We start from the raw sequence: 25,544 nt of genomic DNA on the forward strand, positions 1-25,544 counted from the left end.
AAGTTAAGGCAAACATTTTAGTTACCAAATCATTTTTAATGGCCATATTTACAAACAATCTCGTAAGTCCCGACACACAACCACTTTTATTTCGAGGTCTAGAAACGTTCTGTGCTAGAAACTACTGCTGCTAACCACCACAACCTCACTTAATTTGACATAAAAGTTATAGCAATGGCGTCCATACTACCATGCGCCGTGGCTTCACCAAAATGCATTAGAAATGTTACTAACAGCCAGTCTATGTATTTAAAGTCTCTGGCTAAAACACATAATAATGTGTTTTAGCGTCATTGATTTTAGTTACCTTCAGGTATAAAAACAGATCATATTTTAGCTCAATATCCAAGTTATAGCTTCACCTTCCTGATGAAGGTACGGCATATCGAAACACGTGTAGCAGACATTTTTCTAAATTTTACCTGAACTGGTTTCACGTAATAATATGTTTATTTTAATACAAAGGTATATGTTAAAATGATTTCTCTCAGACTTAAAAGTTATTCGTGTCAAACAAGGCCTATTAAGTATGATATTTGCATTGACGCTCAGATTTCTTGTTAAAAACTAAATAAAGTTAAGTAGAACTACATAAATAAGAAATAAGTAAATAATTTTGATACTATTATTTTATTGTTCTTTCAGTATATTTATAAAGTATTGGTAATACTAAAGTGTATAATTAGTTGCATATACATTCATCAACTATGTCACTGGTATAATATCATTACTATTATAGATATAGTTTTAAAATAAAGACATTAATCTTTATTCTTCCCTGTTCTTGAAATCCCGAGAAAAGTGGGGTCCATTCGAATATGGAAATAGTGGAATTCTGCGAGGGTAGCAATAGCAATACTGATTTCTTAAACCGTCGCCTCCACCATAGTTTGGGTATGATTCGGCAAAATATTCATTTGTTCCCCGCACAAAATAGGGTCCTGCAGTAGAAACTAAAATTACAGCAACTATATTCCAACTATAAGTAACTTACCTGTTTCTTGTTCACTGTTTGAGTGTTTAAGTTTTCCAGATATCTAAAACAAGAAAATCGTCACAAATATTTTGAAAATTCCAATACATATACTTTACTTACTGTTGCATCCGCCTGACTCCCAGTGACGAAAACAACAACCAGAAGAGTTATTATTGTGATCACCTGTTTTTAAATTTGAATAATTTGTATTTAAAATAGATAACATAAATCTGACTTACCTTCATAATGCCAATGATCTCCAAATTCAAAACTAAACGTTTATGTTGTTGCTTTTCACTTAATACTGTTTTTGTACACTTTCTCTTCCTTTTATACAAATACCATAATGAAAATTACGGCCCTATCTATGCAAAAGGACAATGATTCAAGTTTAGGCAACCAGAAACAAAGACTTTTTTATCATCGTTTATGACGCATAACCTTTATACAATGAGTCAGTAAATACAGTACCATAACAACAAAACTACCTAACTTAAATATGGTATAATATTGCAATGATAATAAAACAAACCATGTTAATTAAAATTTCCTAGCATTACGTTTCCCAGCCCCTGCATTCATACCACCGTCCGCCTCCTTTGGTTCTTCAGATTCATTTTCAGGTTGTCCTTCGGAGGATTTTTCAGCATCGCCAGATCCACCGGCTTGTTGCAGCAGGGTGCGACATTCATTCGCCTTATCTGCCGAAGATGAATCTCCCGATTCCGATCCTTCAGTCTCACTTTCAGGAGATTGTGCTTGTTGTTGTTGACGATTGTCAGTTTTACCTTGAAGACTACTCCCTCGGAAGTTACGGGCAGGAACTGCCATAGCTACAGCTACCACCAGCACGGCAAAAATCTGCAAAATTTTAGTTAACACAAAATTTAAATTTTCAAAAAACTTACAACAAAATGGCGCATTTTTGATGTGGTGTGGAACTTGCAACTGTTAATTTGGTTGTCGTTTGTGTCAACCAGATGGGTTTTATATATCCCAGCATTTGGTACCCTTTATGGTTGATTGGCCCAACCTTTGGTGATGAGCGTGGTAAATTTTGAAACATAATGGACCAAAACCATGAATGAACATGAAGGACGGTCATCGAAGAGAAAACAAACGTGTTTTACGTGTTAGGAGGCAAGTGAGGGAAGTATTGTAACAGAATGATTTTGAGAAATGCCTCATTTTGTGTTTCTTAGAATTTCAAAAATTGTACAACTCAAAATGTAGGTTTTTCCCTTTCCATTATTCTAAAAGAATTACTAATTAGTCTAATTAGTTTACAATTTTTCTCAGACATTTAATAATAAATTTCTGAGTGAGATATTAATGTTTTTTCTAGATTTCAGTAAGTTGTTAAAAGTGTTCATACTTCCACAATTTTGACGATGTCGTCAAAAAAGGTTCAGTACAACTTTAACTAAGACAATTAAGGCTCCGCCACACAGTCATTAAAAGATGCCAAAATAAGGCAAAACGCCAACCCATTTTGCGCCTTTATTTTAACAGTTGAAGAGCAGGGCGGTACATGTGCGTGTTCATGACATAAAAATCTTTAAGGAAGCGCCTTGTATTTTTTAAAAAACGTAGCAGTTTTTAAAATAAAAAATAAAGTGCGTAAAACCCCAGCGGATTTTTAGCGAAAACTATAACTCGGTGTGCTTTTAAAAAATATCGAGGTGATAGAGAATTTTTTTCTACTTTAGGCGCCATTCTTCGTTTTCTGTTAAAATTTTAGTTCTTTTAGTTATTGTAAAAAAACTGCAAAGCATTTTGGGCAAATTTTAGTAAGTTAGGCAACCCAAAATATTAGCTGAGGCGGTAAGCTGTAATTTATGGCCCACACAATAGAGCACCTTTTAAATACCTTAAGCTTATTTGACCACCCTTTGAAGTACCTGACAATAGCATTAAGTTTTAGTTATATGCACTGGACCCTGTTATACCTGATACATACCTATAGTTGTGGTTCGGGTTCAAATTAGGTAATTGTAATAACTGGATTTATTGAACAATAAATTAATGATTTTATTTTTAATAGCTCTTTAATATTTTTACTGCAAGCCGCATATGAACATTTAATCTCTGCAATTGAATTAGAATTTATTAACCCATCTGGAGAAGCTCCTAAAAATTTTTTTCAAATTTATTAGAGCTTCAAATTTTTCTTTGGCCTTTTCTTCATTGTCAATACCAAATTGTATAGACTTTTTTCATAAAGTTTTATCGGAATACACAATACTTTTAACGGTATTTGCGGTGTTAATTCCGTCTCTCATTTTGTCCTTTCTTTACTCCATTCCCTACACATTCGCTGACCACAAGTACCTTTTTCAATAGCGTTTACGTTACTCTGTGACAGCTTTATTAATAAATCCGATTTTTTTCTTTCATACACTTCAGGTAATATATCTGCAGTTTTCGTTTGTTCATCGTTGACGATATTATTTTTACCGGAATCCAGAGTTCGGCTACGCAATTTTTTAATAGAGGTTTTAGTTTTATTAATCGTTTTTATTTTTTTCAATTTTTGTTCCACAAACGCCTCCGTATACTAACATTGGTCTCCCCAATTTTTTTTTTTTTTTTTAATAACGTAATTAGGAACGTACCCTTATTATTATAACTTATTGCCGCAGCAAAGCATCACCCTTGATAGGATCCTCGTGCAGAAAAACTTAAAAACTTGATCTTTTTCCTCCCACAAATTTATTAACGACAGAATTGTAGCATTCCACAGCATTGTTCTCAATATCAAAAAGTAAACTAGACGACAAAGTTGCAATTCTATTTAAAACTTGTTTGTAAGGTTCGTATAAAACACCATTTGCGAAAGTAGAAAATAAAATATCATTTGACTGTCCACTTTTATAACAAAAATAACTTGCACATTGTTCGTGATTGCCAAATATATGCTGGAAAAGAAGGAAGAGGCTCATTTTTGCTAAATTTAATAGCACTTATAATAGCTGTTCTAAATTTTAGAATACTATTTTTAAAAACATTTTTAATAGTGATATCTGCTTTCGTTGTTTTAATTATTTCTCTAATTTTGGAACAATAATTACGAAGTATGTGATTTCTACATTCAATTTTTTCTATAAAATAATATGGTTTTGCAGCCCGAACTTTTTTTAATACGCTACTATCCTCGTCGCCTATAATTCTCCTATAAAGTATCTAAAGTAAATCCCTCTAAGATAATTGAAACTTCCATGGACATAGATGTTTGCTCCTAGTTTTTAAAACAGTTATCTGTTGGAATTTCTTTTTTCTGTTTCATATAGATTTTACAGAAACTACAAAGTTTGTTTTTGACTCCTACATAAAGTATTTTTTTAGTTCTGGCACCAATTATACGTCCTACCCCAGACAGTGCATTGTAACGGTAGTATATGGGACGCAATCATTATCTACCTCCCTCGCCTTCACAGCTAATCGGTACTTTTCTTTACCTGCGTTTTGGTTTGTTCTTCGAAAAGTGCTTCGATGCTCTTTAGAACTCTAGCCTCGGCTTTACGATATGTCGGCTGGGGTATTTGAGGGATATCTAGAGCTGAACAAAATTCTGAAATTTGAGAATAACCTACGACCGTTGATCTAGCTCCACAAATAGCTGCATAATTGACTTTGTATATAGTTATGATTTTCAGGTTCAGTACAAAGATTACCGAATATTCCGTACATATGAAATATGTAGTAGAAAACAATTTTTAAACGATAACAATTTTCATGAGTTATTTCAATATTATCTAAAGTACTGATTGATTTCAGTGTTGTTAATAAGTGGCCTATGTCAACAATTCTACGTCCAGTACTAATTTCTCGACGTGTCATGACCTCTAGAGTACGAAAAAAGTGGTCTCCCGTTTCCGTATGTCCGTCTGTCTGTCTGTCTGTCTGTCTGTCTGTCTGTCTATCTGTCTGTCTGGTGTCTGTATCCATTTTTTATTAGACAAGTGTTCTCCGAAACTACTGGATCGATTATTGCCATATTTTATATGTATATTAGAAATATCTTGTAGATGGTTAAACGCTAACTAAAATTTGGCAAATCATCTCCACCACCAATGGGATGACGTCATCTCCAAAATTTATAATACAAAGTTTTTTAAATTTGATAAAATTAGATACTCCTGCACTTGTGGTGTGTAAATCCGTGCAGAATTTTCACCCTAGACATCTAGAATTTTTGGAAAAAATTTTAACTTATCCGGGTTCTCATAAAAAAAATAAAATTCGCACAATCAAATTTTATAATATTTCGAAAAAGCTAGGTTTGTTTTATTGTATTTCAGAGGCGAGAGAAGTTCTGTCGAAATAACCGTTTATGGTGATCAAAGTTAAATTGTCATTTTTCCAGAATTGTTCAGAAAAGTTTTACTTTTATCCGTTAAACTCAAATCAGATTTTATAAAAGGTAGAAAGGTATCTAATGGTAGAAAAATTTGTTACTTTCATTCTTGGAAAAAAAAAGTACGGCCAAATCTACCACCGCCATAAATTATTAGGTACTTTTGGTTATTAAAATTCAAACATAGATTGTTGAAAAATGTAATTATAATAACAATGGTTAATGAAATATTAAAGAGAAAATTGTGTTAAAAATAAAGCTTATGATTTATATTTCGTATATAACGTTTCTCCGGTTCTGTCAATTAAAAAATGCCTGTTCACTTTTATAAAAGTTGGCTGGTAGGACAGCCATAACTGTATCCTGTATGTAAAATCGGCAGGGTAACATACATATTACTTTACCGAAATGTCAATTGTCAACATTTGTCAAGGAATTGAAAAGATATTTCACTCAATTTATTAATCTTTACCGGTTTTATGTAAACTGTTTAATGTTTGACTGGCTGCAGTTTAAACATTTTCGGGCAATACGTCGCCTAAATCCATCATTTTTATAATTCTGTTCACAAATTTTTTTTGAATAAACAACAAAATGGTACCGAAATATATCATATAAACGTTAAAAAATCTTGAACACACCACGGATGTAAAGGGTGCCATAACCGCCTTAGCCGTCTTTCAAACGGATGGCTGCGGCGGTTGTGACACTCTTTACATCCTAGGCATGTTAATAGCTATTAATTAATAGACAGAAAGCGATAAATGACTTTTATAGTTTAATCAAAGACATGGCCAAATCTAATCTGAAAACTTTTTGATTACCCTTTATTTATCTAACTTTGTAATTCTGAAAAGAATTTATTTCATTGAAGTATTGGTTCACAAAGACATCCCGACATATAATCGGTGGGTCTTTATTGTGTTTTAGGGGCGCGGGAAGTTCTAAGTAAATACGTTTCGATTTTTTACAGTTTATTTAGAAACACATACAGAAATTAATAGCCATGGGTTTGGTATCCGCCACGGTGTGTTCCTGCTTGGCCGCCAATGTTACCATGATGAGCTCCAGTTCCTCCAGTTCCGGTGTGATGGGTTCCTGGGTATCCTCCAATTTGTCCACCACGGCCTGGATTTCCACTGGTGTGGAGATTTCCTCCATAGCCACCTTGACCATGCTGACCGTGTTGACCGTGTCCTTGCTGACCACCACCACCACCACCGTAGTGTTGGTTGGGGGCGGCGTAGATCGCCACTACCAGCACCAAGCAAAGGATCTGAGAAAAAACGAAAATGTTAGACTTGTGTTAGGAAAAACTTAAAATAAACTTACGAGAACTTTCATTTTTACAACGTTGTGTTTCTAACTTGAAGCAAACCGGTGACTATTGCTTCTTGCCCTTTTTCGATCCTTATATATTGAGTTGAAAGCTGATAAATGTAATTTTTATCATCACATTGCGAGAAAAGTTATTATTAAATAAATATTACCGAGAATGATATCATTTTGGAATAATTTTGACCTACAAACTAATCATTTTCCACTTGGCTTCTAAAGGGTCAATTTCATGTGTTTTTGTTGATAATTTTTGTATTTTTTCTATGTTTATAGGAGATAAACTACATATTTTAATTGTTGCGATATGTGCTTATTTACATTTTAACGAGCTACAATAATATTGTATTATACTTACGAAAATCCAAAAGAAAAAATTCAGACAGCATCTATTCTTGTAGAAAATGAATATTTTTTCGTGTTCGTTTGAACATTCATACAACGATCTGAAAATTTAAAAAATGTACTTACACAGTTACACAATGGAATTTTTATGCAAATTATTATTTTACAACCTTTTGAACTTGAGTAAACAATTTAGATAAATAAATGTTATTAGCACACAAACGATACCATAGCATATTTTTTAGTGAAGATTTATGTCATTTAATAAATTGTGGAGATGACATCATCAATTGTATATAATGTTTCGTAAATCAGTTTTAGAATTTTTCAAATTTTTTAATTTCTTTCGATGGGCACCTTTTTTTAAACCACCTTTTAAATCAGGGATATATTGTTAACTACATAAATTATAAAAAGACATCTTATTGTGTACATTTAAAATAAGATCTATTCATCAATATTTCGAGATAACGTCATCCGTTTTTTTGGAGAGAATAAATAAGTGATTTTGGTTAACTTTTTATTTTGTAATACAAAGATTTTAAATTTGGACTGTGTCCACATTTAGCGAAAAACACCAACAGTTGTCAGCAGCGATTTACCCAGTATTACTCTTAAAGCAAAATGTAAATCGTTACATTTGCCTTAAATTGACGTGTGCAAAGTTTCATAAACTAGTATAACATTAAATATTCGAAATTAATGTGCTTCAGTCCTAAAATAGATACCTGATCTCCCTTATTTAATTAATTTGTTAATGATCTTTCTCTATAAACGTCATTTTTGTTCTTAGGGTATTGGAATTCGCATCGTTAACCAAAACGTCAAAATTAAAAGTGCCTTCCTCAATATCGTCAACCCTGTATTTCAATTACTGACTGCTTTGACAATTTTGTGTAAATAAAAATCTAAAAATTCGTAAGTTAAATGCTGTAAAATAATTCACTTCCAAGTTTACTTTTTAGCTCTAAACAGGTTGTTACGACAGCAATGCTAGTTTATGTACGAAAATCGCATCTAAGTGTGATCACATGGATCATTAATACGTAGCGTTTAATTGCTTTGTAATGGGAGTGAAATTCGTTTAATGCTTGACGTTAAGATAATTTCTGTAACGAGCTGGGATTTTTCGATTTAATTTACAAATGTATAAAGCATTTCATAATTTTTTGACAGTGCAACAAATCATTCCATTTTGGATAAATAAATTATTTTTGATAAATTCAAAGAAATAAACTCAGCACACTCACAAACGAATTATTGTTTTAGATATTCGTAATTTTGATGATGGTAATTTAAAAATTCCAAAATTTCGTAAAAGCTCTCTTTCGAAGTGTGTAAATTCATTTGAAATAGACGACGACTATGTAAACATTTGTGCAAAAAATTATAGCTTTTGATTTACTGGCTTCGTCTGGGAGTTAAACTAATTTGAAAAGTATCCTGATATAACTCACGAATGTAATACAAGATGCAATAGTTTTAAGTAAATATGGCTATTTTTAATGGAATTCTAACATTTATTTTTTATACCTGTCAGAAGTACCTACATAACTTACAGTTTTACAATTTTCTTCCTAATTAAAATATTAATTTAATTTAATATTAATTTGCAACATATGCATAGACAGTGAATTCAAATATAAAGTGGTCTCATGTTGTTAACAATCTAGTGTTATTATGGATGATAATAACTATTATTGTGATTTTGATAAGGATCTTCTTCATATGAGTAATCATCCTCTGCAGAACTATCAAAATGTATGCTGTCTTCTACATCACCACTTGTGTGACTGCTTTCTAGATGACCACTTCCTAGATGACCGTTAGTCAAATAAACATTTCCAAAATAATCGTTTCCAATACCACTACCAGAATTTTCACTTCCTAACTGCCTGTTGTTACGATTTTTGTGGGTAATATGTCCAGATATTTCACTCAATTTATCGAAAAATTCTCTTTCATTATAATTATCTTTTAATAGTGGTGCAGCAGCAATCCATTCAAAAGTACCTATCGAGATCTGAAAAAAAGAGAACTGAGAGAGACCGTTTTAATTAAAAAATCATACGCACAAACACGAAAAATAATAACCGTGCCATTGCAACCAGTTTGTTTTTTTATGTAATATGGGCATATCACCTCTTTTATATAGATACATTTCTTTACTGCAAACGACAAATGAGAATCACGTGATGCAGGTATTTAAAGTATCAAATCGTTGCCCCACATTAATTTATCTTTTTTTTTTTAAGTGTTTAGTGAGCGTAATGGATATCTTTAAGAACAGGTCAGTCACTTTTTCTTCGAAACAGTAATGGTACTGCAAAATGTTTAATCACACCGAAGGCTAGACAACCCGTTGGAAAGCAGTAGACTCCAGTTTCGATCTTGTTAGATCTCATTATATCTCACTAACACAGTAATGGTACTGTTGGAATAGTTATTTATGTTACAAGTGTTGAAAACGGTCCATTGCATTACGAACGGGAATACGGCGCGAGACGCAGTCGAGCGCTGTATGTAAGTGAGTAATGCAATGGAGTTTTCACACGAGTATCATACAAATATTTACAGTATAAAAGAAAATTATAATAATATATAATTGCTATATTTTATTATGAATTTATTTGTATATTGCCACGCTCCGACGTAAGATCTTTTCCATCTTTTCCATCATTCTTTTTTTTAATAAATCAGTCTAACTCTAACTCTTCAAGTTTATTTTAAAATTTCAAAGTGACTGGTAAGTTTTGCAAATTTGTCTAGTCACAAATTTTAGATCAAATAGAACAGACAGAGGGAAATGGGATAAACTTTGACGTTATAGGACCTATGCGAGCAAAGAACACAAGAAATGATGTTATCAAAATGACCTTACACTTTACTTACCACCTCAGCTATCGCTCAGGAAGCCGCAATCAACATTGTGTTGTTATGTCTGTTAACTTTCCTATATTGTAAAGACAAAGATAATAATGTTACAGCTTCGTAAATGAGTCACGTGATCTTTTATTTATGTTGTAATAAGTAATTGTATTAAGTTTTGTCTGGTCCCTAACAAAAGTCTAAAGAAATAGACATTGGGACATTTTTTTGATAAATAATGAGGCTGGTCAACATTTATAAAAGTTCTTTACAAAATACTTGTTCTAGAAGCGTATAACATAAACACATAAATTTGCCCTGTAAAAATTGTTGTGTGTTGTTAATTCTTATGAAGTTTACTTTTTTGTATTTATTAGAAATAACATAACTTAGTTTTTTCTTTAACTAGAATCTTTAATTTAATTAGTACAAAATGTAAGCTAGAAGATTATAATAACAACTATTTCAAGATTTTAGCAGCCTTAATTGCGACCATAGTCATTAATCAAATTACTCTTCATCAGAATTTTCTTCGACTGAGTAGCCCTCCCCCGAAGTATTTCCAAAACTGGGTCTCTCTTCTGAACTACGGGATCCACCCAAATTGCTTCCTAGATGACCGCTTCCCAGATGGCCACTACCCAAATGGCCGCTACCTAGATGGCCACTACCTAAATGACCGCTTCCGAGATGACCACTACCCAAATGACCGTTTCCTAGGTGGCCACTGCCCAAATGACTGCTGCCGTGGTGGCCACTACTCAAATAACCGCTTCCCAGATGACCACTACCCAAATGGCCGCTTCCGAGATGACCACTGCCGAAATGACCGCCTCCGAAATGGCCACTGCCCAAATGACCGCCTCCGAGATGGCTACTGCCCAAATGACCGAGATGTCCGCTTCCTAAATGACCGCTTCCCAGTTGACCACTTCCTAAAAGACCGCTTCCAAATTGGCCAGTGTTTCCAAATCCACTTCCAATACCGCTACCAGAACCACCACTTCCTTGAATACCACTACCAAGACTACCACTTCCTAACTGACCGCTTCCCAGTTGACCATTTCCTAAAAGACCGCTTCCAAATTGGCCGGTGCTTCCAAAACCACTTCCAGTACCGCTGCCAGAACCACCACTTCCTTGAATACCACTACCAAGACCTCCACTTCCTAACTGACCGCTTCCCAGTTGACCATTTCCTACAAGACCACTTCCAAATTGGTCGGTGCTTCCAAAACCACTTCCAGTACCGCTGCCAGAAACACCACTTCCTTGAATACCACTACCAAGACTATCACTTCCTAACTGACCGCTTCCCAATTGACTATTTCCTAAAAGACCGCTTCCAAATTGGCCGGTGTTTCCAAAACCACTTCCAGTACCGCTGCCAGAACCACCACTTCCTTGAATACCACTACCAAAACCGCCACTTCCTAACTGTCCATTGTTACGGTTTCCTTGTGTAATTTGTTCACCTAATTTTCCTAATTTGTCGAGAAATCCTCTTCCAGCATCTTCTACTTGTGGTGCAGCAGCGATACAAGCAAAAGTAGCCGCCGATATCTGAAAAATATACGGTGAATTAATATAGTTTTTAATTGAAAAATAGTACTTACAAAGACGAAAGATAAGATTCCTGCCATCCTAAGCAACATGTCTTTTCACACAGTGTATGTACTCCTTTTATACAGATTTATTAACTATATACAGACGACAAACGAGGGTCAGGTATTTTAAGTACGAAATAATTTCCCCACATTAATTTACCATTTTGTTCTTGTTTCAACAGTTTATTGTGTGTAATGGGTGTTTCCAAGAACACGTTAGTCACTGTTTTTTCGAAACGTATTGGTAATTGATACTATCGGAAAAAATTGATGTAAAGAGTTTAGGCAGTACTTCCCTCGCTGTCGGGAACGTGACGACTGCAAGCCTATTATGTCTTTTCTCGTATTACATTTTTGTAATTCGTAATTTAATCAATAAAATTAATTGATTCAGTCATTAATTTTTTTCAGACACCCTGTATAAGCAAATCTAAAAAATATTAATGCAGTGATAAATCACAAGTGTATACTTATCATTATTTACACATTTAAGCATTTTTTCAGCAAAATTTTGCGGTGGCGTCATCAAATTTTTAGGGAAGATGAGCAAATACATTTTGATCAAAATTTTACCATGATAAATTTAAAACATCTCCAAGATTTCAAAGCATTCGGTTTTGTAGTTTCTGATTCACACTTTCATTACTTTTTTTTTGAGTCACCCTGTATACGCAAATCCAAAAAATATGAATGGAATGATAAATCACAACTACAGACTCATCATATTTTGCACATTTAAGATAGGATTTATTCAGCAAAATTTTGAGGTGACGTCGTCAATTTTTTAGAGGGGGATGACCAAATACATTTGGGCAATAAATTTATCATGCCTATGATAACTTTAAAACATCTCCAAGATTTCAAAGCATTCGGTTTTGTAGCTTCTGATTAAATCAATAAAATAAATTCACGCATTTATTAATTTTTTATGAATGGAATGATAAATCACAAGTACAGACTCATCATAATTTTTTGGAGCGGAAAAGTAAATATATTTTGATTAAAAATTTATCATGCTTGTCATAACTGTCAACCATCTGCAAAATTTCAAAGCATTCGGTTTGCAAAATGTTGTTTCATAATTTTGATTTTTTTTTCCAAAATCAGGACGTTTCGGGTAAAAACTCAAATCGGAGTCATAAACTACAGGTGTAGGACTATGTTGTTTTATACAATTTAAAACCAATTTACTATGTACAATTTAAAACTGACGTCATCGCATTAGTGGTGGGGATGATTAGACAAATTTTGGGTAGCGTTTTACCATCTACATGAAATTTCTAATATAAATACAAAATTTCGCAACAATCGCTTCAGTACTTTCGGAGATTATCTATCTAATAAAAATCCGGGACGGCAGACAGACAGACAGACAGACGGAAACGGGAGACCTATTTCTTCGTCCTCTAGGGGTCATGAAAGGCCAAGAAAACGTAAAAATAGAGTCGACCGACGGACTCGATTACAATACTTCCTTTGGTTACGCTCGGGAAGTAAAAAGTTGTGTGATAAATAGATATTAAAAAATTTGGATGTGGCAGATTGGAGAGGGAACAAATGTATTAAAAAACCTAATAAAAATTAATTTATTTATTAATCTAAATTTATCAATTAACTTCTTTTTGTTAATAGAACACTTCACAAAAACGATAATTTAAAGACATAAAGGGGCATTTTCCAACAAGTTTAGTCCTGTTAGACTTTTGGTGTTGTATCACTTGTCATTCAATATGTCATCAAACTTAGTTATTATTAAACTACATATATATAAACTCGGAAATACCAGCAGATGATCTTTTAAATTTCTGCTCTAGTTAGTCATAATCTTTACATCAATAATGTAAATGAAAGGCTAACGGAAGTGTCATGGCTAATTAGAGCAGAAATTTAAAAAATCATCCGATATTTAACAGTATTAGAATTTAAGGATAAAGACTACATACTTGTGACAGACAGACAGAAATGAACAGATCTGTTTTTTCAGATTCTAGGAACTATCAAGCGTCAAAAAAACATGGAAGTGAATGTCAAAAAGAAAAGCAAAAAGGTAGATTGAAAATTAAATTTTGGGAAAAAAATTCGAATAGGTGTAAAAAACCAAACAAAAACTTCATTTTTTCTTCACTTTATTTATTTTATTTTAGCAGTTTCCAAATATCGTGAACAGGGAATAGTTTATCCATAGTTTATAGTTACATCATCACGAGGACCTTCTGGAACAGTTTGAGGATGACCATGTCCTCCAGCTGCTTGTTCACTGGTCTCTCCGTGGACTATTATATGAGCAGCCGCGTTGAATCGATCGAAAAGACCTAATCCCGTAGGGCCCAAATGAATTACATCCGGAGCAGCTAATACACAAGAAACCAAAACGGCGCTCTAAAAATTAAAAAGTAATAAGTATTTTTCAAAATTTTGGATTGGGTAATTACCACAAATAAGAGAAGCATCAAACGAGACATAACGGAGACCAGCGTTTCCACTACTAGTAAATGAATTTGGAGCTTACTATTTATAGGTGTTAAGAAAATTAAAACACGTGACTTCATTAAACGAAATTTTTCCAATGGGAGCATTAAGACATTAAGTGACACATTTTTTAACATCTTTCATGATTTATTCTTGAACTAAGTTGCAAAAAACCGTTGAAAATCTAGTAAAGAGAAGAGCAATTGATAGATTAGGTATATTTTATTTAAAATTGTAGGCATTGTTAAGTATTATAATAATAATACAGCAAAAATATAGAAAGAGACACAAAACTAAAAAATATTTATTTAGAAATCATGATAAATCCAGTACACTATCTAGGCTCTGGTGTAACTTGTTCTTGAACCTTTTCATTTTGATTTTTATCGGGTTTGTGACCATACCCAAAAGCAACAACATGGGTTGCTGCGACAAATCTGTCTGCTAATCCTAATCCTTGTTGTAAAGGGAATTCTAATGGTACTGCCAGTACTACTGTCAAAAGCACCTAAAAAATAATTAATTGAAGTCTTTAATAACACAAAATAGAAAAGAAAATCTTACCAACAACACCGTGGTTTGTATTATACGTGCCATTTTTAAGATGGTACATATCGTGGTACAGTTTTTGAAATTTATAAGGGATTGTTCATTTAAGAACAATTAGTCTATCGTAGGTGTCGATATAAAAGTCCATTTGGTTTCTAATAACGAGTATTTAATTAGGCGATGTCTAATGTTTGTTTTGTTTGGGCTAAAAATGCTATTAAACACAAATACGAATCGTTCAAACATTTAGTTTGATTAACAAACTATAATTATGTTTCTGTTGCTCACCAGTAAAATGACAAGATTAATTTGCCAGCAAATGTAAATACACACCACAAAAATTTTCTCACTGATCGGCGCTGGTTAATAAAAGTGAAAATAAACATTTCTCCTGTTAGCGTTAATTTATGCACAAAATTGAAAGTTTCGCCAAACGTATAAAAGCAGTTGGGCTTAAATTTTTATAGTTAAATTCCCTATACTTTTAAATTGTATCTGTTGTCAAAATGCAGTTGGTAAGATTGTTCAATATGTAAGTTTCAAATTTATTTGGATATATTTTTATTAGGTAAAATTTGCCTGGTCCAGTCTCACAGTACTAGTGGTAATAGCACAGATAATTTACTCAGAAAAAATTGACGATTTGGCTGCCAAAATACACCAAAAACGGGAAGTTAATTCTTTTTATCGTGACAATGGACATTTGATCACGATATATAGAAGTAATCTGCATTATTTAACATCGTTTAAAAATTCGGTAAAAATTAAAAACCAAGAAAGAAAAAAGCGACAACTCGACAACGACGGTTTTGCTAATCCACGACCAAGAAGACAACAAAACAGAAGCACCACTAAACGAACTAAGCCGAAACGAAGACTGAAGTGGTATTTCTAATTTATTCTACGGGTAATTGTTTATATTTAATAAATAATGTTACAAAAATTAGAAACTTGTACAAAAATAAACATTTACGTTCTTTTATATTCGTTATTTTCTATTTAATCTTTGATTAGTGTAATTCGAACGAAGAAAATAGAAATTTCTGACTATATAAAAGACGCTCTCGTAAGTCAGTGAAGAATCGTTATTATTCTGATTATTCAAATAAAGCAACGGCTACTTAATACTAAACAAGAAAAAATGGTAAGTCCACAAATCTGTATTAGATATTCAAATAAAAAAATTACTTCTGTTTAGGTACCACTTGTGAGCTTTTTGTTGTTTACCATCGGTGTGCAAATAATGGTGTCATCAGCAAACGTAATTCCTGACGAACTTAACGATAAGAACACCATGATAATCCAGTATTTCAAAGATATGAATGAAAGTAACCTTTTGGAGAGAATAAAACGACAATTGGGTAACAGCAATTTTCAATCAACAACCCGCTTACCTACCACGACTAGAAATAATACCACTACTAGAAGAAAAAAACCGTTTCGGCCAGCATCGTGGTTTTGAAATATTTTTACAAAAAGTGGATATAAAGCTGACTTATTTGTAGTTTATTTTATTTATTGTCACTATCATTGTTTTTACATTTTAGTTAATAAAACATAATTTATTTCAATCTTGCGATAATAAAAGCATCTGAGTTAATCTTAACGAAAATATTTTTACCAAATCATTCCTAAACTGTGTTTAATTTATAGATAGCCATGATTGAAGTCAATGTCAATAAATCATTGACCGATTAAAAAATAAACTACTTAAATATTAGTTTTAAAAATATTCCAAAAAATAATAAAACTTACGAAAACTGAAATAACCCTTTTAAAAAATGAGTTTAAAGTCAAAAATGTATGTTTAATGTTGGTTTAAAAGTAGCACTGTTAGTGCATGTCATGCACACATCTACTGCCTCATTTTAATTCTAAAATTTGCTTCATTTTCCGCTGTTGAATCTTTTCATTGGCGTTAATTTGCTTTTGCACACGTGGTGCTAAACTCGAAAGTTCCAGTCCGACTTGAGATATGTATAATTATTTTTGTCAACTATCAATGTGGATTATAACTTTATTCAAGAGTGATAATTAGCTGTCACAAATTACTTACCTTTTGTAAATTAACAATGACATAGAATTTGCGTCTTTGTGACATTGTCACCTATATAAATTCATTGTTCGATCTTTAGAGAGCGCAGTTAGATATTTACCTGAAATAGTTGCTACTCACTTCGTACAATGGTAACATCCAGTGTTAAGTGTTTTTGCTTTGTACTCATGATTTTTTTTAGGGTTTACCAACGTGGACGTTATTTATTGTTCCCACTTTGGCAATTTTGTCGATGTCAGAGGGCTTTAATGTAGAACGTAACGACGAAAACGTGAATTTGGAAAAGCGCTCCGTTGATCGTGACTTTGAAAGGCGTTATAACCACTTGAAATCGATGTATCGAGGCAATCCGTTCGCTTTTGATTTCTTTAAATATTTTTTAAGAAATAGGGGACAGGATAGACACAGAAGACAAATCGACGTTAGTCTTCCTAGTAATGGAAATGGTCCTCGTACATCCGATGACAATATCAGACAAAGGAGTCCTATTCAAGGGACTAACAAGAGGGAAGCTACGAAGAGAACGAAGCCTTTTAGGCCACCTATGGTTTTCTTTTGAAGCAGAAAAGTTGGCCCAGTGTTGTAGGACTCTCTTGCCTTTGCGGTCAGTGTGATTAAAAAACTATACTTGTGATTCTTTTAATATTATTATTTAATTTTTGTCATACTTAATTGTTATTTATTAATTATTGAACAGTGTGATTATAAATAATGCTTATTCATAAAGTTGGTTTTTACATTCAGGTATTTACCACTTCTTCTGCGTAATAATTGGATAATGTTTGTTTTAACTTTTGATATTTTAGCCAATATTTTTACATGAAATCTTTTTTTAAACAATGGAAAACTCAGTAACAAATAAATTATTTTTAATCAAACGCAAATCGAATTAAAGGTTTGTAAGGAAGTAGGTTTGGGCTTGGAATTTTTATACAAATTCGAAATTTCTAAATTTATCGAATTGAAGATATTAATTTTTTTTTTTAATTAAATCGAGTTAAAGAAAAATTAGGCCCAAATTATTTAAACAGACGTTTCCCCACCTTAGAAGCATAATCATTTTTTATTATACGGCCTATGTATTAAAATAAAAAACTGTATTGTGCTCCAAGAACTTGCCAAAAATTGAATAATTTTTTATATATTTTAGAAATTAACTAATGAATTCATTAATTCTTTTGTGGTGTCTTGATATTAAAATCTAAATTTTGCGCTAAAAAAAAAACAACGCCATAAGGCCTCATTGGAAAAATTAGAAATAAAAAAAATTAGTCTAAAATTATGTAAACAGAACATCCCCTGTCCTTGAAGTACAGGTGAACAAATGTAGATTCTTCGAAAAATTATAAAATTAAATTTTGCCAATTTTATTTTTGTATAATAAGCTAAAATAATAAAATATAGATATGTGTGGACTGTTAAAGTACAGGTAAAGGAGCATGCGATGAGTATGTTTCAAGTTAGTTTTCTCATAGCAAAATTTTGTGATGGCGTCATCAACATTTAGCAAGGTCACGTATATCAATTACTGTATACTGTAATAAAATTATTCGATAAAATTTTGAGATATATGTGAGACAACTTTAAAATGTTAACAAGATTTCACAGCATTCGATTTTGCAGTTTCAAAATTAAATTGTAAAATGATGATGTAGAATTTTTATTTTTTTTTTCAAAAATCTAGATGACTAGGGTAAAAATTCAACAAGGATCAATAAAACACAAATGCAGGAGTATCTTATTTTATAAAATTTAAATAGGATTTACTATTATAAATTTTGGAGATGATCTCATCGGTTGTTGATGGCGATGTGTAAATCCTCAAAACACCGAAAATCCTCAAAACACCAAAATCCTCAAATCCTCAAAACACGTAAATCTTCAAATCCTCAAAACAACGAACTCCTCAAATCTTGAAAACACGAAAATCTTCAAATCTTCAAAACGCAAAAATCCTAAAATTCTCAAAATACCATAATCTTCAAATCTTCAAAACACCAAAAATCTCCAAATCCTAGAAATCCGACAATCTTTAAATCTTCGAAACTCCAGAATCCTCAAATTCTCAAAATATTAAAATTCGCAAATCCTCAAATTGTCAAAACACCAAAATCCTCAAATCCTTGAAACACGAAAATCTTCAAATCATCAAAACCCCATAATCCCTAAATTCTCAAAACATTAAAATCCCCAAATCCTCAAAACACGAACATTTTCAAATCTTAATAAAACACCAAAAGCCTATAATCTTCAAAACCTCATAACACTAAAACCTCAAAACACAAAAATTCCCTAATCTTCAAAAGACGAAAATCTTCAAATCTTCAAAACTCTAGAATCCTCAAATTCTCAAAACATTAAAATTCTCAGATCCTCAAATCTTCAAAACACTAAAATTCGCAATTCCTCAAAACACGAAAATCTTCAAATCTTCAAAACTCCAAAATCCTCACATTCTCAAAATATTAAAATTCTCAGACCCTCAAAACACGAAAATCTTCAAATCTTCAAATTCCCAAAACGAAAATTCTCAGATTCTGAAAACACTCTCGGGAAGCAAAAATCATTAAAAAAATCTTTAAATAACGTAGGCAACCATGGCGAAAGTTAAAACTTTTATTGTTCATTAAAAAATTGGTCCCACTACAACGAGTGTAATTAGTGCAAAACCAGTTAAAATGTGATTTTTTAATCTGAAATGTTGTGAAATTGGGACGAATTCGTCAACACGTGTGACTTCTATTTCATTGTTTGTAAATTCACAATTTATGTTAAGATTTTTCATTGTTCATGGTTTTAATACAATTTAACTACAATAATAGAAAACGTTCACGTAGAACACACCAAGAAATTTACTTATTCAGATTCAACTTATTTTAATTAACGATATGTGTATCTGAACGTTCTCACTCAAGATTTAAAAATAATTCAACTAATCTTTACGTTGACCCATTTCGAGAGGAATGACCTTGAATATTTTCAACAAGTAAATTAATTTCATCCTAGACTCTTACATGTTTAACAGTTTCTTAGGGCTTAAAATTTGAACATTTATTTTCGAACTCGCCACTTTAGAATGAAGTGTTTCCGAAACCACCTTATTTTGATTTTGAACGTATTGACTATGTGCCTGTTATGTTTATTTCATATGTACTTTGTATGTAATGTCTAATGTGGAGTTTAATAGCTGGATGTTTTGTGAAGACAGGGTAGAGCATATAATATGCGGCAGGTTTTTTGGGCATGGAAATGTAGTGTATGTGTGTGACATGATTTAAATTCGTCGCTACACCATCGTAGTAACTTGAGTATTATCATCCAGTTACTTTATTTAAGATTTTTGTTTTGTTTGTGTTTTTCAAATACTTGTATTGATTTGTAACATTTGAACATTTCTAAAAGCTGGAGACTGCAATTCCGCTATAAAAAAAACACAACTTAACGGTTTCGTTTTGTTGATCGACATACATACTTATTAGAAGCATATTCTTTAACAAATCTTTATTTAATAATTTTTTGCAATGATGTCATTAATTTTCTGGAGGAGATGAATAAATAAATTTTAATCATTGTTATGGAATTATTAAATTAATTTTAGCATCTTGCCAAAAATGAAAAAAAGTCGTCATTATAGCAGTTATACAAGTTTTTTAACTGATGTGTTAGCAATGTCTTTAGTGCAGAACACACATTCACTTTTTGTCTCACCTGTTTTACCACAAATGATCTATGTAATTCCCATCATAAATTAAAAAACCTATTAATTCCACTTTAGTTTTTTAATAAATAATACTCCTAATAAGTAATTAACAAAAATCAGTAGAATCTATAATAGTACCATGGTCGCCATGATCGCGGGTAATTCTGTGAATAGTAATATTTCCTATTATAATTATTACGAGTGTTATAGGTGTTATAGTACTGTCTTCTTCGCGTCTGAGGACGCTTATACTTTCTTCTCTGAGCTTTGTGCAGAGTGGCTCGTCTTCTCTCGGCCAATCTCCTCGAAGCAAACCGGGGCAAAAACACTTGTTCCGCAGTCACCAAAATTTCATCACTGTCGTCTGCATTTTGATCTCTAACCTGTGATACCGCTTCTGATGTCGATTTATCTTCATTTATCACTGTTTTACTTTGCGTGACACTAATTACTGCTATTACCAAAATTATCTAAAAGTGAACATTTTAATACACCGTTTTATCTAAAATGCGAAGTCGCTTACTGTTATCTCCTTCATGTTACTACCGTTACTGAAAAACTCTTTGACTACGCATGTTTGCCCTTTTAAAGACGGCGAAGAAGGAAGTGTAACAATGAAATTCTTGTTCTAGTTTATTTAATTTATTGGCAGATTCATGACACTGACATGTTGTACAGTTACAATTAACACGTAAGAGGTGCTTGTACTTTGTTGAGCCTTCATCGTGAAGCAAATTTTCTTCATTTTGGTAGTACACGAAATAATATACAAATTTGAGAAAAACATACTTGGATAAAAATGATAATTCATGACTTCTGGTTGCTGATCTCCAGGTCGTGGCCATGATCTTCAACTAAATGTTTATCATCACATGGGGCACTAGGACAATAAAGTTACACAAAGATTTCGACATACTTATTATAACTGCTGACGCTTAAATATAAACAACAAGAATATAAAAAGTTATTGACTTTGCTGAACCAAAACTAAACATTTTTTTCTTAATGATATATTTCTTCTTTACGCAACTGTAGGAAATCTGTCATAGCTGCGATCATTGCTGTTATAATTAGATGGTCGAGGTCCATACACCCGTTCTCTGTGACTATGGGTTTTCCTGTATGAAAATACAGGTCTGAAAACCATAGTGTCTGCAGTTTCCATAACCTCGTCATTTTTGTTTTCAGTAGGTGATTCTAAATTTTTATTTTTACTTTCTGTTTGTTGTGCGAGAACTGGCAGCAGGAAAAGCATGACCAAAGTACAGATAAGACAAATGTGAGTCTAAAAAATACACAAAATAAGCTTAAAAGCGAAAAAATACACACAACTTTTACTACTAATTTTGTCATGTTGTGGTTCTTGAACTTGACACTATTAAACGCAAACATAAACTAAAGAAAATAATTGGACATTGATGAATATATTGAATGTATTATTTTTGAAGAGTAATTACGCAGTGTGATTAAACGATAACGTGTTTATTAAATTCTGTAAATTAATCAGTCAAAGTTAGGAAAATTTTTACAATAAATAACGCTAATTTAATTCTGCCAGTTTCTTCTAGAAGCGTATATCCTTTGTCTTCGACTTTGTTGTTGTCTATAAGCAAACAAGGGTCTGAAGACCATCATGTCAGCAGTTTCCATGATTTCGTCGTCACTGGTTTTGTTCGTTTGTGCTTCTTCAAACTGAATTTCTTTATCGACGTCATCTGTTGAATTCGCTGTTGAAGTTGCGTTTGTTCCATTAAGCTTTTCAAAAGTTTCTGATTGTGTCTCTTGCCCAAGAATGGGTATCACAAGTATGATGAATAAGAGAAAGTAAACACAATGCATTATATAGGTAATAATGAAAATGTTGTTGTTTGAGAAACTATAAACTTTGTTTAAAGTTGAACACAACTGAAGATACAATTTATTACGAATTCGATTTAACTCTTATAAAATACAGCGCAATCTTTTTTGCGAAAAATTGTTACGTAGTATCTTTATCTCAATTCTAGAAATATGCTTTTATCAAAATTAGCAAAATATTGACGGTTTATTTGTTTCCACTAGCATGACAATCATTAAGTTTTGTTTTCCACATGTTTTAATTAAAGTTTATTGTCTGAAATTTTGTGCTTACCACGTGTATGAAACTTCAAGCTGTTAATTTACCTGCTTATCCTTTACAAAAATTTGGTGACGTCATTTTAAAATTTTGTCAAGTCAATCTCATTTGAAGTGAATATTGTGCTCTTTTATATGTGCTTCATATTTTTTTACTTATATATAATGACTCAAAAAAATTAATTAACAAAGCAGTATATTCTATTGAGTGAATCAAAAACAGTCCAATTAATTTTTCCGAAATTTTGATATTAGAGGTACTTTTCTTACGCTAAAAAGTTTATGACGTTACCACAAAATTTATTAGGATAAGACCAAAATCCTCAAATCGTCCAATAGACGTTTTGGCTATTATCCGTTGAGAAATGTGTATTTCAACAAATTGGCTTACTAAATGATTTATTTTTTGATAAATTAGGAAATATCCCTAAAGCTATTTCGGGTAATTGACATGTGTTGCATGGTAATATGTATAATTAATTAGCTAGTCAAAACACCAAAAGCCTCAAATCCTCAAATCCCCAAAACACGAAAATCATCAAATCCTCAAATTCTCATAATTCTCTAATCCTCAAAACACCAAAAATCCTCAAATTGTGAAAACACCAAAATTCTCAAATCCTCAAGACACCAAAATCCTCAAATTCTCAAAACATCGAACATTCTCATATCCTGAAAACACCGAAATCCTCAAATCCTCATAACACCAAAATCCTCAAATCCTCCAAACACGAAAGTCCTTAAATTCTCAGAATTCTCAAATCCTCAAAACACCATAATGCCCAAAACTCCAAAATCCTCTAATCCTCAAAACACCAAAAAGATTCAAATTGTCAAAACACTAAAATCCTCAAATCCTCAAGACACCAAAATCTTCAAATTCTCAAAACATCGAACATTCTCAAATTCTGAAAACACCGAAATCCTCAAATCTTCAAAATACAAAATACCAACAATTCTCAAATTTTCGAAGTACCAAAATTCTCAAATCCTCAAAATACCAAAAATCCTCAAAACACCAAAATCCTCAAATTCTCAAAACAGCGAAAATCCTCAAATCCTGAAAACACCGAAACACTAAAATGCTTAAATCTGTGAAAATCCTCAAGTCCTGAAAACACCGAAATACTCAAATGCTCAAAACACCGAAAATACTCAGATCCTCAAGACACCAAAATCCTCAAATTCTCAAAACACCAAAATCCTCTATTCCTCAAAACACCAAAACCCTCAAATCCTCAAAACATCAGAATCCTCAAATCCTCATAACACCAAAATCCTCAAATCGTCGAAATCCTCATATCCTCAAAACACCAAAAACCTCTAATTTTCAAAACACTAATAAACATCCTCAAATTGTCATAAGACTAAAATCCTCAAATCTTCAAATCCACAAAACAAGCAAATCCTCAAGTCCTCATAACATCAAAATTCACAAATTCTCAAAATTCTCTAATCTTCAAAGCACCAAAAATGCTCAAATTGTGAGAACACCAAAATCCTCAAATCCTCAAGACAGCAGAATCCTCAAATTTTCAAAATATCGAACACTCTCAAATCCTCAAAGCACCGAAAACCCTCAGATCCTCAAAAGATCGAAATCCTCAAATCCTCAGAACACCAAATTCTCTAAATCCTCAAACCTTCAGAACCCCAAAATCCTCAAATCCTCAAAACACCAAAATTCTCAAATCCTCGAAACACCAAACTTTTCGTATCCTCAAATTGTCATTACACCAAAATCCTCAAATCCTCAAATCACGAAAGTCATCAAAAATCCTCAAAACACCAAAATCCTCAAATTCTCAACATACTGAAATCCTCAAATCCTCAAAACACCAAAATCCTCAAATTCTCAACACACTAAAATCCTAAAATTCTCAAAACAACAAAATCCTCTTAACACTAAAATCTTCAAATCCTCAAAATTCATAGTCTCAAAATGCTCAGATCCTCAAGACACCAAAATCCTCAAATTGTCAAAACACCAAAATCCTCAATTCCTCACAACACCAAAACCCCCAAATCCTTAAACCACTAAAATCCTCAGATCCTCAAAACACAAAAATCCTCAAATCCTCAAAACATCAAAATCCTCCAATTCTCCAATCCTCATAACACCAAAAACCTCTAATTTTCAAAACACCAAAAATCCTCAAATTGTCAAAACACCAAAATCCCCAAAACACGAAAATCCTTAAATCCTCATAACATCAAAATCCTGAAATTCTCAAAATTCTCAAATCCTCAAAACACCAAAATTCTCTAATCTTCAAAACACCAAAAATCATCAGATTGTGAAAACACCAAAATCTTAAAATCGTCAAGATATCAAAATCCTCAAATTCATAAAACATCGAACATTCTCAAATCCTGAAAACACCGAAAATCCTCAAATCCTCAGAATACCAAAATCCCCAAATCCTCAATTCCTCAGAAGACCAAAATTCTCAAATCCTCGTATCCTCAAATTTTCATAACACCAAAATCCTCAAATCTTTAAAATACGAAAGTCGTGAAATCCTCAAAACACCAAAATCCTTAAATTCGCAAAACACTGAAATCCTCAAATCCTGAAAACATCGAAAATCGTCAGATCCTCAAAACACCAAAATATTCAAATTCTCAACACACCAAAATTCTCAAATCCTCAAAGCACCAAAATCCTCAAATCCTCAAAACATCAAAATCCTCAAAACACGAAAATCTTCAAATCGTCAAAACACAAAAACCCTCAAATCCTTAATAAAACACAAAATCCTCAAATCCGCAAAGTGTTCAGATCCTCAAAACACGCAAATCCTCAAATCCTCATAACATTAAAATTCTCAAATTTTTAAAATTCTCTAATCTTCAAAACACCAAAAATCCTCAAATTGTGAAAACACCAAAATCTTCAAATCCTCAAGACAGCAAAATCCTCAAATTTTTACAAAATATCGAACACTCTCAAATCCTCAAAGCACCGAAAACCCTCAAATCCTTAAAAGACCGAAATCCTCAAATCCTCAGAACACCAAATTCTCCAAATCCTCAAACCTTCAGACACCAAAATCCTCAAATCCTTGAAACACTAAACTTTTCCTGTCCTCAAATTCTCATAACACCAATATTCTCAAATCCTCAAAACACGAAAGTCCTCAAAAATCCTCAAAACACCAAAATCC

The 25,544-nt window shown here is 32.4% G+C and overlaps 3 protein-coding genes and 2 long non-coding RNA genes across 9 annotated transcripts; 1 reads left to right on the plus strand and 4 right to left on the minus strand.

Annotated features, from left to right (window-relative positions):
• Positions 1-611: 611 nt before the first annotated feature.
• LOC135134256 (uncharacterized) lies at positions 612-2,195 on the minus strand. 4 transcript variants are annotated; one of them, XR_010281261.1, is made up of 5 exons: positions 1,888-2,195; positions 1,216-1,837; positions 1,097-1,159; positions 995-1,037; positions 612-941 (listed from the first exon to the last, which is right to left on the minus strand). XR_010281261.1 is itself a non-coding variant. In XM_064062884.1 (5 exons), exons 2-5 carry the CDS (start codon positions 1,219-1,221, stop codon positions 769-771), a joined length of 285 nt encoding a protein of 94 aa, XP_063918954.1. In that variant the 5' UTR covers positions 1,222-1,837; positions 1,885-2,152; the 3' UTR covers positions 612-768. The 4 variants fall into 4 exon arrangements, 1 of the variants encoding a protein (XP_063918954.1); XR_010281259.1 differs by having other exon boundaries at positions 1,885-2,191; XR_010281260.1 differs by having other exon boundaries at positions 1,088-1,159; positions 1,885-2,191.
• Positions 2,196-6,290: 4,095 nt separating this feature from the next.
• On the minus strand, positions 6,291-6,776 carry LOC135134168 (tenecin-3-like). Its single transcript, XM_064062787.1, has 2 exons — positions 6,666-6,776; positions 6,291-6,609 (listed from the first exon to the last, which is right to left on the minus strand). Exons 1-2 carry the CDS (start codon positions 6,675-6,677, stop codon positions 6,331-6,333), a joined length of 291 nt encoding a protein of 96 aa, XP_063918857.1. The 5' UTR covers positions 6,678-6,776; the 3' UTR covers positions 6,291-6,330.
• A 3,615-nt stretch (positions 6,777-10,391) lies between these two features.
• Positions 10,392-11,524, minus strand: LOC135134006 (uncharacterized PPE family protein PPE21-like). The gene is made up of 2 exons (XM_064062573.1): positions 11,498-11,524; positions 10,392-11,444 (listed from the first exon to the last, which is right to left on the minus strand). The coding sequence occupies exons 1-2, from the start codon at positions 11,522-11,524 to the stop codon at positions 10,392-10,394; spliced, it is 1,080 nt and encodes a 359-aa protein (XP_063918643.1).
• A 5,080-nt stretch (positions 11,525-16,604) lies between these two features.
• On the plus strand, positions 16,605-17,288 carry LOC135134556 (uncharacterized). Its single transcript, XR_010281356.1, has 2 exons — positions 16,605-16,693; positions 16,744-17,288. It is a non-coding gene; the product is annotated as an uncharacterized LOC135134556 (long non-coding RNA).
• A 3,429-nt stretch (positions 17,289-20,717) lies between these two features.
• Positions 20,718-22,174, minus strand: LOC135134106 (uncharacterized). 2 transcript variants are annotated; one of them, XR_010281228.1, is made up of 3 exons: positions 21,601-21,707; positions 20,786-21,547; positions 20,718-20,732 (listed from the first exon to the last, which is right to left on the minus strand). It is a non-coding gene; the product is annotated as an uncharacterized LOC135134106 (long non-coding RNA). The 2 variants fall into 2 exon arrangements; XR_010281229.1 differs by lacking the exon at positions 20,718-20,732 and having other exon boundaries at positions 20,883-21,547; positions 21,601-22,174.
• Positions 22,175-25,544: the final 3,370 nt, after the last annotated feature.

This window comes from Zophobas morio, unplaced genomic scaffold (genome assembly GCF_036711695.1).
Source record: "Zophobas morio isolate AGI-343-1 ecotype UQ-CSIRO unplaced genomic scaffold, CSIRO_AGI_Zmor_V1 ptg000023l, whole genome shotgun sequence".
Taxonomy (NCBI): domain Eukaryota; kingdom Metazoa; phylum Arthropoda; class Insecta; order Coleoptera; family Tenebrionidae; genus Zophobas; species Zophobas morio.

What these genes read in the sequence shown, in the direction of transcription:
- LOC135134256 (XM_064062884.1), bottom strand. An exon ending in GGAGTCAGGCGGATGCAACA is followed by an intron (nt 1,038 to 1,096) that starts GTAAGTAAAGTA and finishes TTCTTGTTTTAG; the next exon opens with ATATCTGGAAAACTTAAACA. An exon ending in AAACAGTGAACAAGAAACAG is followed by an intron (nt 942 to 994) that starts GTAAGTTACTTA and finishes TTTCTACTGCAG; the next exon opens with GACCCTATTTTGTGCGGGGA.
- LOC135134006 (XM_064062573.1), bottom strand. Translation starts at nt 11,524, where the DNA reads ATGGCAGGAATCTTATCTTTCGTCTTT. An exon ending in GAATCTTATCTTTCGTCTTT is followed by an intron (nt 11,445 to 11,497) that starts GTAAGTACTATT and finishes TATATTTTTCAG; the next exon opens with ATATCGGCGGCTACTTTTGC.